Source organism: Centropristis striata, chromosome 1 (genome assembly GCF_030273125.1).
Source record: "Centropristis striata isolate RG_2023a ecotype Rhode Island chromosome 1, C.striata_1.0, whole genome shotgun sequence".
Taxonomy (NCBI): Eukaryota; Metazoa; Chordata; class Actinopteri; order Perciformes; family Serranidae; genus Centropristis; species Centropristis striata.
Genome location: NC_081517.1, coordinates 1853941 through 1867295, shown reverse-complemented (window position 1 = coordinate 1867295; position 13355 = coordinate 1853941). Strand labels below are relative to the sequence as shown.

Here is a 13355-nt window from a genome sequence, read left to right as displayed (position 1 = left end):
TAAAGATCAATTAATCGATTAAACGCTGCATGCATACATGGGCAAAATAAAAGATATATATACAGTGCTATGCAAAAAAAAATGCTTTTATTTTGAAAGGACAAAAAGAGATTCAACTGAGATTATACTGTAAAGATAACGTCAAGGAGTTGAATGTTTTGTGTTTTAGAACCCTGTTGAGTTTTTACAGTAATCTTACATATTTAAATGTGTTTTGTATTTAAGTTTTGGGTCAAATTTAACCTAGTAATTCATGCTAGCAAGGCTTGATACAGTGAGCTATTTTTGCTCAAATTAAAACTCTGTATTTCGGTGTGTTTTATGATTGTTATCGCAACTTTCAGTTTGCAAACTGTAGCTTTATCCAACTTAATTCTCAGCTCATTGGCTTATTGACGTAGGGTATTTGTTCAGTGAATACTGATACGCTGTCATAGATAGAATAAAATAAAAAAAATACACAGATCAGTTAAAAGTTCCATGTGATTGACCAAAATCTTAACGACTTTTAATTATTCCTCGACTCCTTTTCGGACATACGTTCACTCCTGTTTCGTTCACTTTACAGCGTTTGTTTTGACTATTGCTATTTTTTTTTTCTTTTTTGATTATTCTCATTGGATGCATTTGTTTTTGTGTTTACTTTGTTGTGTTACTCGCACATGTTCGAAATAAAAGCTGAACTGAACTGAATTCCCATCCCTAGCTTTGAGCACCACAAGCAGAGTGCCATCTAGTCCCATTATATTGGAGATAAGGCAGACACTCTGCAACTCACACCAGAGAATCTAGACTTATAAATGACACGACCAGGAAAAGGACAAATATGTTATTTTGTTTTTGCTGTGAACCATCCCTTCAAAGAACAGCAGCTCAGCTCCCGTTATTGAGCATGCCCAGTAGCTTCCTGGGGTCCATGCCCTGCTGCTGGGCCATCTTCTGCACGTCAAAGCCCATGTGCTTCAGGAACTGGATCACGCTCATCTCCTGCCCCGTCAGCTGGTCCCGGATGGTGGGGCAGGAGGGGTTACAGTGGGGCCAGGGGCAGCTGTCTATCAGGTGCAGGGGGCAGCCCCTCACAGGGGAGGGCCGGTGCTTCGGCTGGCTGTCGTTGCTGCTGTTGATGTGGTTGTTGTTCTGGAGGCTGCGGTCCCAGCAGTGCAGCGCTCTGGGCAGGGACGTGCCCTTCACCTGGATGTCCATCCAGTCGCTGCAGGGACAAGAAGACGGGGAAGAATTAAGTTTAAAGTTCAAAATGTACAGTCTGTATATATACAGTACAGGCCTAAAGTTTTAGAACACCCCAATTTTTCCAGTTTTTTATTGAAATTCAAGCAGTTCAAGTCAAATGAACAGCTTGAAAGGGTCCAAAGGTAAGTGGTGAACTGCCAGAGGTAAATAAAAAAAGGTAAGCTTAACCAAAACTGAAAAATAATGTACATTTCAGAATTATACAAGTAGGCCTTTTTCAGGGAACAAGAAATGGGTTAACAACTTAACTCTATGGAGTCTTGGGCTATTTTGTCCATTTTTGAATTCTTTTCATGTCTTTGTAAGTCATTTTGTGTCTTTTTTTTTTGGTATTTTTGTGGGTATTTTTAGTCATTTTGTGTCTTTTGGTGTCTTTTTTTTGTCATTTTTTGGTCATTTTGTGTCTTTTTTTGGTCATTTTGTGTCTTTTTTTTAGTCCTTTAGTCCAACATAAAATGTGATTTTGAATCTTTTTTTTAATTTTAATTTACTTACGTTCTAGTAATGAGTTCATGGGACAGACAAGCCGGAGCAAACATCGCCCTGCCATCCAAACAGAATAACACAGTCAACAAAACAGTCTTTTAACTTTACAGCATCTTGTGTGTAAGTGTGTGTGTGTGTGTGTCAGTCTTACGGTACGTCCCGCAGCGTGCTCCTCAGCTCCTGGCCCAGGTTCTGGATGTACCTCCACTGGGCCTCGTGGACCGGCTGCCCGGTCAGGTGGATGTTGTCGACCGTCAGCTGGGCCTCGTCAAACAGCCACTGCACCACAAACACCGCACCTGGACACCAGAGAGGACAGGTGAGAGGACAGGTGAGACCTTACGCAACACACAGCCTCTGTTTTTATTGTCTGCTACCTGTCAGCGTTAGTGGAGGAGCTCAGTGTAGAACTCACTCGTTAATGTGGGGAAAACTCTATATCCAAAGAAACAGTTCCACTCTTCTCCAACGTGAGCCTGTCTGCAGCTCTCTGGCACCAAACCGCCCCAGTACCTGCAAAGTATCACACCTTTACAAACAACTTCTCAACTCATCCACCCATCCATCCATGCATCCATCCATCCATGCATTATCAATCCATCCATCCATCCATCCATCCATCCATCCATGCATTATCAATCCATCCATCCATCCATCCATCTGATCCACCCATCCATTATCCATCTTTCCACCCATCCATCCATCCATCTATCCATCTGATCCACCCATCCACCCATGCATTATCCATTTGATCCACCCATCCATCCATCCTCCATCCATCCATCCATCCATCCATGCATTATCCATCCATCCATCCATCCATCCATTTGATCCATCCATCCACCCATGCATTATCCATCCATTCATCCATCCATCCATCCATGCATCCATCCATTCATCCATCCATCCATCCATGCATCCATCCATCCATCTGATCCACCCATCCATTATCCATCCATCCATTATCCATCTTTCCACCCACCCATCCATCCATCCATCTGATCCACCCATCCATTATCCATCCATCCATTATCCATCTTTCCACCCACCCATTCATCCATCCATCCATCCATCCATCTGATCCACCCATCCATTATCCATCCATCCATCCATCCACCCATTATCCACCCACCCATCCATCCATCCATCCATCCACCCATTATCCATCCATCCATCCATCCACCCATTATCCATCCATCCACCCATCCATCTGATCCACCCATCCATCCATCCATGCATCCATGCATTATCCATCCATCCATCCTCCGTGCATCCATCCATCCATCCATCCATCCATCCATCCTCCGTGCATCCATCCATCCATCCATGCATCCATCCATGCATCCATCCATCCATTATCCATTATCCATCCATGCATCTACCCATCCATCCATGCATCCATCCATCCATGCATCCATCCATCCATCCACCCATCTACCCATCCATCCATCCATCCATCCATTATCCATTATGCATCCATGCATCCACCCATCCATCCATGCATCCACCCATCCATCAATTATCCATTATCCATCCATCCATCCATCCATCTATCCATCCATCCATCCTACCTGATGCCTCTCTTTATGGCCTCAGTGGGAGCACAGCTGATGGTATCCAGGCAGTCTGTGTATTTGTACTGTTTGTTGTCCAGGAACCATCCAGAGTCCACCAGGCCCCGGACCTGAACCCCTCTGTGGCCCTGAGACTGCAGCTGCTCTGCAACCTGGTCCACGTTCAGCAGGACGCCTGTACCGCCCGCACTGGAGACAGGAAGCGTGGAAGCGTGGGGTCAGAGGGGGCAATTCAGCCACTGTCTTTCATGAAACACACCAACACATGTACACAGACATATACTGGACACATATATATGTGTGTGCTGAACTGACCTGCTTCCTGCCAGCAGCAGCACCTTGGCGTTGTCCAGACCTTTGGTCAGCAGCTCGTTCACCACCTCCTTAATGATCAGAGAGCCCATGAACGCATAATCACCTGAGAACATGAGATTTTTTTATTTATTAACATAAAGCCCACAACAAACTCTATATTAGTATTATACAACTGCTAAAACTTTAGACAAGAGAAAGGTAGTTATTAATTTAAAAAAGGGTAGATTCACAAATAATGAACAGTATCATGTTTGTTAGGTGTTCATTAAGATTTTGTCTGTGCTTAGTGTAAAGGGTTATTAGTCCAGATGGCACCTGACTGATTATATTAAATACACTTGACACTAACAACACCCAACTGGGGAGATTTTGGGCTTTCAAAAAAAAAACAGCAAAAAAAATTCATTTTTGCTGTTTTAATGCATATGGCATACATTTTGGCAAGGGTGTGAGTTTTTTCAGAACATGAAGAAATTCAGACCCTTAAGGACAAAAATGTCCCTATGGAAAACCATTAAAGTCCCAATTTTTGATCCCAGGATCACTACAGAATAAAATCTAGCACTCTGTTATCAGGCTTTACAAATGGAGCCCTGGCTTCAAACTTGTAGTTTTTACTATTTTTCACCAAATTGATCTATGTTTTCATGTTTGCCCAATGGTGCAAACACATGCTTTTTGTGTGGTTTCCACAGCGGTTATTGCTGCTGTAGTATGGAGCACTGCAGTGTTTAATGCATCAAAATCAGTGTTGTGACTGTGAAAAATACGAAGTCAACATAGCTTTTAGTACAGTGAAAATAACAGGCAGACAAGTTTTCAATAAGAAAATAAAACACGGCCAAAGTTATGGAGGAAGTTCAAAACAGTATAGCGGATATAAAAGGTAAAAGAAAACTTCCACACAATAATGGAACAGAAAACTAAGGAAACAGTGAGCTCCCAGATCATAAGATCTCTGTGTCTGAAGCCTCTGATCTGTTTGCTTCTTTTCTCCTCCTTTAAATAGCTACTGCATCAATAAATCTTTCCTTATATCCCCTCAGCCAGATCTGCAGAGTTATGGTTTCTTACTTTGATCTGTCTTCGCTGTGGCTCCGCTCCACACGTCACTGGAGCAGTACGGGATGAAGCTACAGGACACAGAGAGATTATTATTATCAGATCTTAAAATCAGAGCCAGATCACTGATAGCCCAAACATAAGACAGTTGAACAAATAAAGCTACCTGGCTGTAAGATGTTAAACTAAACAGAGAGCGTCTTCAAAGACAGAGACCTGGTGGAAAATACTGAATACTTTTTATTATCTATTAATAACAAGAAGCTGCTGGAAAAGAACAGGACCAGACTGACAGTGTTGTCATGTTTTATGATAAATGGGAAACACAGTAGCAGAAGAGGGAAAAATAGTACTTGTTAGCCCTAAAAGAGTTACAGATATAAAACTAGACAACTTAAGAAATTAATTGGCATCAACCATGTCATGAAGGGGACTAAATGACGCTAAAGTTAGGCTAAATTTCAACAAGGGATAAACTGGTATGGCCACTCTCGAAGGGGTCCTTTGACCTCTGACCTCAAGATATCTGAACAGGCTCTGTGGGTACCCACCAGTCTCCCCTTTACAGACATGCTAACTTGATGCTAATACCAAGCATAGCTTGTGCTTACAGTGAGAGCATTGTTTGAAAGTTGACCTCACTGTATAAAATGACCTACTGTGACCTCGAGGACAAATTGCAGCCTCATGAAACTTTACAACCACAAACTAAAGACCTTGAGCCCTCAGAGGATCTATAGCTTTATTAGGTATATTGACAATAAGGGGGTTTCTCAGCACATTAGAGAACAGAAGTTGTTAGAGCCATTTTGAACATTGTGGAGAAGCTGCTAAACAATTCAGATTTGTATTTCATAGTTCATAGTTCTTTATTGAAGTTGTAAGAATGCCTATTGGTTCGTAGGAACTGCACTCTTCTTATTGGCTGAGATGTGCGTAAGGTCATAATGTTTTTTATGTTTTTTATTAAAGGATCCCCATTAGCTTGTGCCGTGGCAGTTCGCTAGTCTTCCTGGTCCACAATAATTGCATACTTTGTTTTAATTAAGATTATGGAGACAAGGAGAGCACACTAGTTTTTGACCGTGCTCATAATTATTATTATTTTTTGGATTGCTGCAGTTTATTGTTTGTCATGCTCAAACGAAAGGTTTTCAATAAACCATAAGAAAGAAACTGAGGATTTTTTCGACTTAATACACGCGTCAACTACATCCTCACGCTCCATAATTGAAGTGTGCGTTTTAAGTAAAACTAGAAGGAGCCACACTAACAGAAGTGCTCACCATTCAATTGCCTAAAAATGCAATTCAGAGGAATATTTGACCACTTTTATCAATTCTTAATTTGTCAAAAATGTCAAATTTAGCCCCCAATCTATGTAACAATTAGTATCAACCCAAAATTGCTTCAACAATTCATAAGACATAATTGAACATGTCTCTAAACTTTCCAAATTTGAATAGGCACCTAACCAAAACAAAGTTATTACCAAATAGTACCCACCAAGTACCCATTGATACTTTACCATGTGTTAAAGCCAAACAATCTCTGTCAGTTGTTCATTTAATAGCATCAAAAGTACTGAAACAGATCTACAGATTTACAGCCCCAGTAATAGTACTAAGAGCAAAAATAAAAACATAAATAAAATAGCATTTAATAAAATTGTAATATAAAAAAGATGTGTTAATTTTGAGCGTTTTTGTCATATTATTATTATTATTATTATTATTAATTTTATGTATTTAGGTGCCTAGAAGAAATCATAACTTTAAACCTGAATATCTGAAAGCTCACTGTAACAATAATCTATTGATTAAAATAAGACTAAACTACTTGTTGCTTGTCTTCCAAACTGCTGATTTACTGTTTTGGTTTTCTACTCTTCACCTTGTGCCCATTTCTTAAGGAATTAAGTGTGAACATTTAGTCTAAGTGCATATGTATACATTATGTTTACTTAATAATATTTACAATATACAAGTTGGGTCAGTGCCATGTGAATTGGTAACACATTACAACCCAGTGGGGCTCCAAACCAAAACAAAGTTATTACAGATCCATGACCAGAACAGACCAGACACATCTGCTGAGCTTCAGGTTTCCAGCGTTCAGATGATGTACACCACTTCTATTTGGCATCTACTGTTGACTTGCCATCTATTCCTAAAGACCCCCTATCATGTCTCATATTAACACAAACACATAAAGAGAAGGAGAGAGATTTGAGCTCTTACACCATGTTGGCGTTCCACCAGTGAGGATTCTCTTCAGGCTGAGGAGACAGGATTCCTGTTCCTGTGACAAAAAAAGATCCAACATTTATCATTTTTTGATAAAAAGTCATTTCTACCATCTGCAGTCGCTATACTAAATAGTGGCCGGTAACACTGTACCCCACGTCATGCTTTTTACTGATGATTGTTGTGTTTTTACTGAAGTATTGTAGTTTTATCTCACTTCATGTAATTGTTTGGATGGATGGATGGATGGATGGATGGATGGATGGATGCGTGAATGGGTGGATGCATGGATGGGTGGATGATGGATGGGTGGGTGGATGGATGGATGGATGGATGGATGGATGCATGGATGGATGGATGGTTGGATGCATGGATGGGTGGATGGATGGATGGATGCATGGATGGGTGGATGGATGGATGGATGGATGGATGGATGGATGCATGGATGATGCATGGATGGATGGATGGATGGATGGATGGATGGATAGATGGATGGATGGATGGATGGATGCATGGATGGATGGATGGATGGATGGATGGATGGATGGATAGATGGATGGATGGATGGATGATGGATGGATAGATGGATGGATGGATGGATGGATGGATGGATGGATGGATGGATGGATGGATGGATGCATGGATGGATGGATGGATGGATGGATGGATGGATGCATGGATGGATGGATGGATGGATGGATGGATGGATGGATGGATGGATGCATGGATGGATGGATGCATGGATGGATGGATGGATGGATGCATTGTAATTTTTATAGCCGTGTCAAAAGACAAATTTCTGCTCTGTTGAACAGACAATAAAGATATATTCTATTCTATTTACTTCTCTTTGTGGACGAATGTCCTCATCTTCAGTCAAAGGAAGAAAGCTTAACATCTTTTCAGCCACTTGTAAAAAGTTCACGAACCCTGCTGTGTAGCTGTGTGTTTTTGATGGTTGCTGTGTTTACTGTGTGTCTGTGTTTGTGTTTTCCTTGCGGTCAATAAGTCATTAACTTTCCCTGCTTTGGTGAGCAATTACATGCAGCCATTGAAGAGCTCTGTGGCTGCTGCGCTGGCCACCAGTGTAAAGTGTACTCAGAGAGGGTGGTGGGGAGAGGGAGTCATAAACAAACAAGGAGTCCCCTGATGGCTGCAGGGAAAGAACCAGAGTTTGACTTTTGAGATGAATGCAAACTCAGCTAAAGAGGAAACACAAACATGTCTATGAATCTCCTTCATTCAGCTGAGGTTTTTTTCCAACTGTGGAAAGCTAAAGCACTGTGGGACTGCTGCAGAAGGTTTGCAAAGGCTGCACGAAGCAGTTAACTTTTTCGTGCACATACACTACCGGTCAAAAGTTTTAGAACACACCAACTTTTCCAGAATTTAATTGAAAATTATGCAGTTTAATGTCTCAGTGTACTCTGAAATTAATGCACATTTGCAACATTTAAAATTCTTTATTAAGCATGATAGTGTTTTGAAAGTAAAAAAAAGATTCAAAATCACATTTTATGTTGGACTAAAGGACTAAAAAAAGACACAAAATGACCAAAAAAAGACACAAAATGACAAAAAAAGACACCAAATGCACATTTGCAACATTTAAAATTCTTGATTGAGCATGATAGTGTTTTGAAAGTAAAAAAAAGATTCAAAATCACATTTTATGTTGGACTAAAGGACTAAAAAAAGACACAAAATGACCAAAAAAAGACACAAAATGACAAAAAAAGACACCAAATGACAAAAAAAAGACACAATATGACTAAAAAAAGACACAAAATGACAAAAAAAGACACAAAATGACCAAAAAAAGACACAAAAAAGACACCAAATGACAAAAAAAAGACACAATATGACTAAAAAAAGACACAAAATGACAAAAAAAGACACAAAATGACAAAAAAAAGACACCAAATGACAAAAAAAGACACAATATGACTAAAAAAAGACACAAAATGACTAAAAAAAGACACAAAATGACCAAAAAAAGACACCAAAAGACACAAAATGACCAAAAAAAGACACAAAATGACTTACAAAGACAAAGAATTAAAAAATGGACAAAATAGCCCAAGACTCCATAGAGTTAAGTTGTTAACCCATTTCTTGTTCCCTGAAAAAGGCCTACTTGTATAATTCTGAAATGTACATTATTTTTCAGTCTTGGTTAAGCTTACCTTTTTTTATTTACCTCTGGCAGTTCACCACTTACCTTTGGACCCTTTCAAGCTGTTCATTTGACTTGAACTGCTTGAATTTCAATAAAAAACTGGAAAAATTGGTGTGTTCTAAAACTTTTGACCAGTAGTGTATGTCTTTGCATAATACATCGTGTGCATTGATTGTGCTGCACATAATGCAGGATGTGTGTGTGTGTGTGTCTTGTTACCTGTTCTGGTTTGTGGCCACTTGGTGGAGCTCATCAGTCTCCTCATGGTCTCATAGCGGCTGTCACAGGTCTGCTTGTTGAAGCAGTACCATCCACCTGAACAGCACATTAGCTTGTTAGCATGTTACATAGTTTGTTTCAGTGCAATGAGCTCTACGCCTGCATCTCGTTTATTCTCACCTTCTAAGAACAGCAGCCACCTCTTGCTGCCTTTAGACTCCTTGATGTAGTACCTGCGCCAAAACAAATCCATGTGAATGTGTCACATATGTACATACACACACATATACACACACACACACACACACACACGGTAGGGATGCTACCTTTGATCCCGACATGAAAGATTTGGCTCTGATTGTGCTGCTAAAACTCTCTGCAGGAGTCTGTTTGGAGGCTTTAACTGCACTAATCGGTTATTTAGATAAATAAAAACACGAGTAGAGGAAACTCATCAAGCTGTTGGCAGCACACACACACACACACACACACACACACACACACACACAAACACACACACACACCCACTCAGAGAGGCTTGACAGCTTGGGTGGCATATGGAAAGGTCCCTCTTATGCAGATATTTGCAGTGTTTCAGTTTATTGGTGACTTAATAATGCTTTTCTAAGAGGTATGATATCTGTATAACATCAAAAGTAAGATTGTCAAAAGTATTGACCCACTGATACTTTACCATGTGTTAAAGCCATACAATCTCTGTTAGTTGTTCATTTAATAGCATCAAAAGTACTGAAACAGATCTACAGATTTACAGCCCCAGTAATAGTACTAAAAGCAAAAATAAAAACATAAATAAAATAGCATTTAATGAAATTGTAATATAAAAAAATGTGTTAATTTTGAGCGTTTTTTTTCATCTTATTATTATTATTATTATTATTATTATTATCATATATTTAGGTGCTTACAAGAAATCATAACTTTAAACCTGAATATCTGACAGCCCACTGTAACAATAATCTATTGATTAAAATAAGACTAAACTACTTGTTGCTTGTCTTCCAAACTGCTGATTTACTGTTTTGGTTTTCTACTGTTCACCTTGTGTCCATTTCTTAAGGAATTAAGTGTGAACATTTAGTCTAAGTGCATATGTATACATTATGTTTACTTAATACTATTTACAATATACAAGTTGGGTCAGTGCCATGTGAATTGGCAACACATTACAATCCAGGGGGGCCCCCAAAAACCGAATCTTGCTCAGGACCCTCAAAGGTCTCGGGCCCAGCCCTGCCACTGGCAATCTGATGGTGGTTGGAATATGATTCATATAGTCCATGATTATTTTATTTCCTTTACTGTAAAAACAAAAACAAACCCAGACTACAAACACCTGTTACTGCAAAAAACTGTATTTGGTTGTAGTTCTTTTTTTAAATTGTTAAAATCAGACTCAAAAACTAAAACTAAAACTAAAACTAAATCATCCCTACAGGGGGAGAAAGCGTTTGTCTCGGCTGCGCACATTCTCTCTCTCTCTCTCTCTCTCTCTCTCTCTCTCTCATGCCTTCTGTCTGATCTGGTCCTTTGATCCATTTTGGCCACAACCGGAGTGACAGGGGACCAGTGGCGGTTCTAGACCAATTTAACTGTGGGGGCCAAGGAGGGGCCAGTGTTTAATCAGAGGGGCACATTAGCACATGAAAAAATGGCAAAGATGATATTCAAGCATTCAAAATCTTTGAATGTTTTGAAAAAGACACAAAATGACCAAAAAAGACACAAAATAACTAAAACAGACACAACAACAGACACAAAATTACCAAAAAAGACACAAAAAAGACACAAAATGACTTACAAAGACATGAAAAGGATTCAGAAATGGATAAAATAGCCCTATAAGACTCCATAGAGTTAAACTATTATACAATGTAACATTCTGGGTTCCTTTTGTGTACAATGAGATATTGTTTGAACAAAAAAAAGGTTAGAATTGTTCCATTGTTCATTGTTATAAATTGATCATTTTATTATTAATTTGACACAGGGGCCACAGCAGGGGCCAAAGGCTTCTTCACAGAGGCAGTGGCCCCTGGAGGCCCCTGTGTAGAACCGCCACTGCAGGGGACTGAGATTAGGGAACTAAACCGCCACAGTAACGCAAACATGATGTCTGGTGAAGTCTTTAAGCTAAACTTCTCTACACACCAAGAGACAACAGGTCTTTTCCTATTACTCATCAAGTTTAGATGCAGTTCAGCCGGTTCACTCACCCTGCTGCTGACCCGTCATTGCAAGTCACAGATACATTGTTCAAAAAGTGCAGCTTCATGTCCTGGTCCAGCTTCTGCGCAGAGCACGGGTACAGAGACTGCGCCAGGTTCTTGATCTGCACCATGAAGTTGTCCATGTTGCCCTCCACGGCTGTAAAGTCTAACGGGAAGCTCTCCGCTCCTTCCCCCCGCTCCCTGTGCGCCGGAGTCGGCTGCTGCTGCTGCGGCTGCTGCTGCTGCTGCACCCGGCGGCTGTGCGCCCGACCACCGTGGACCCTCCGCGCCTCCACCGGAGCGCTGATGTGGATGATGAGCAGCAGTAAGCAGGAGCGCACCGTGGACAAACCGGAACAGCTTCTCACCACACCGCGGCTCTGCATGTCTGACTCTGACTGGAACACGTCTCTCAGAAGGGCAGTTCAATAACACGCAGCATATCCTAAGAGTCGTTAGAAGAGTGGAAAGTTCTTTGCGCGGAGACCTCTTGAGAGTTATCGCTCATGAAAAGTGCGCAGAATGGACGCAGGTTATGGTTCTCCATGGTGCCTTTTCTTTTCTTTTTAAAGTGATGGAGAGCTGGTTTTAAATTCACGTCAAATGCACGCGCTGTCCCCACATCTTTTTACTCCTAAAGTTGCCAGTTTATGCGTAATTACGCACGTGGAAATCCCTGAAATCCGTCGCTGATCCGAGTCTCAGAGGCGACCTGTTGACTCCTGGTTCAGGTCCTCGTGAGCTGCGGACGAAGCTGAATTTTATTTGAAGTCCCCCCCCCCCCCCCCCCTCCTCCCCCTTCCTGCTCCCTGCCCCGTGCTCCGACTCTCCCGCGGGCCAATCGTTATTATCGTTGGCTGATGCTCCTCGCGGGGCGTCGGTCTCACACACACCAAGCGCGCGTACGCCTGGCCCGGCCACGCCCCCTCAGCCGGTTCACTCTGACGCTCGGGCTCTTTGATGTTGTGTCATCGTATGACCACGCTGCCTTTGAAGTGTCTTTGATTGAATATGGTGTGTGAGGGTCACACCATGCCGCCAAACACGTTCCCACTGATACACATGTTCCCTGGCTTTCTTCTTTCTTTGTTTTTGGAATGTGAAATACGCATTTTCCTTTTTGTTTCGAATCTGGACATTTGTAGTCATCATGTTTTAATACATACTCCTTCTTTAGACACTTTATTTGTATTTTTACATTACATTTTATTGTATTTTATTGTATTTTTATATTTTATTGCTTGAAGTATGCCTAGGTTGTTCTTTTTTATTTAATTATTTAATTGTGTTGTTAGTGTCTCTGTGTGTAATGCTGCTGCTACACTGTAATTTCCCAGCTTGGGATAAATAAAGTATATCTATCTATCTATCTATCTATCTATCTATCTATCTATCTATCTATCTATCTATCTATCTATCTATCTATCTATCTATCTATCATTCTATCTATCTAAAGAAGATCAGGTCACTGAGAGCTTTATAAAATGACTGTGATGCAATGTTATGAATCTGGCCTATGGAGTCTGGTTTTACATAATGTACATTTTTTCAATTTAATAAAAAAAGGCTACAAATATTTAATCCTGCTTGTTATCTGGCCTTAATTTCATTGAGTATGGTTTCAATCCAATCAAATCCACTTTATTTATAAAGCACGTTTATAGCAAACACAGGGTTTTCAAAGTGCTGCACAAAAACACAATAGTTAACACAATAAAAGCACAATAAAAAATATAAGCAGACAATAAAACACTAAAATACAATATGATAAAATAGAATAAAATACAATAAA

General features: G+C 40.4%; 1 protein-coding gene across 1 annotated transcript; it reads right to left on the bottom strand.

Annotated features, from left to right (window-relative positions):
- Window positions 1–785: 785 nt before the first annotated feature.
- Window positions 786–12322, bottom strand: notum1b (notum, palmitoleoyl-protein carboxylesterase b). Its single transcript, XM_059349233.1, has 11 exons — window positions 11570–12322; window positions 9513–9565; window positions 9333–9428; window positions 6929–6989; window positions 4701–4759; window positions 3627–3729; window positions 3309–3500; window positions 2153–2250; window positions 1889–2036; window positions 1747–1794; window positions 786–1210 (listed from the first exon to the last, which is right to left on the bottom strand). Exons 1-11 carry the CDS (start codon window positions 11947–11949, stop codon window positions 874–876), a joined length of 1575 nt encoding a protein of 524 aa, XP_059205216.1. The 5' UTR covers window positions 11950–12322; the 3' UTR covers window positions 786–873.
- Between the last annotated feature and the right edge of the window lie 1033 nt (window positions 12323–13355).

Bases quoted from the DNA above. Each gene is read 5' to 3' on its own strand.
- notum1b (XM_059349233.1), bottom strand. From the start codon at position 11,949: ATGCAGAGCCGCGGTGTGGTGAGAAGCTGTTCCGGTTTGTCCACGGTG. The intron at 6,990-9,332 runs GTAACAAGACAC...TTTTTGTCACAG, and splicing joins GTGGCCACAAACCAGAACAG to GAACAGGAATCCTGTCTCCT. The intron at 1,795-1,888 runs GTAAGACTGACA...TTTGGATGGCAG, and splicing joins AGCACGCTGCGGGACGTACC to GGCGATGTTTGCTCCGGCTT.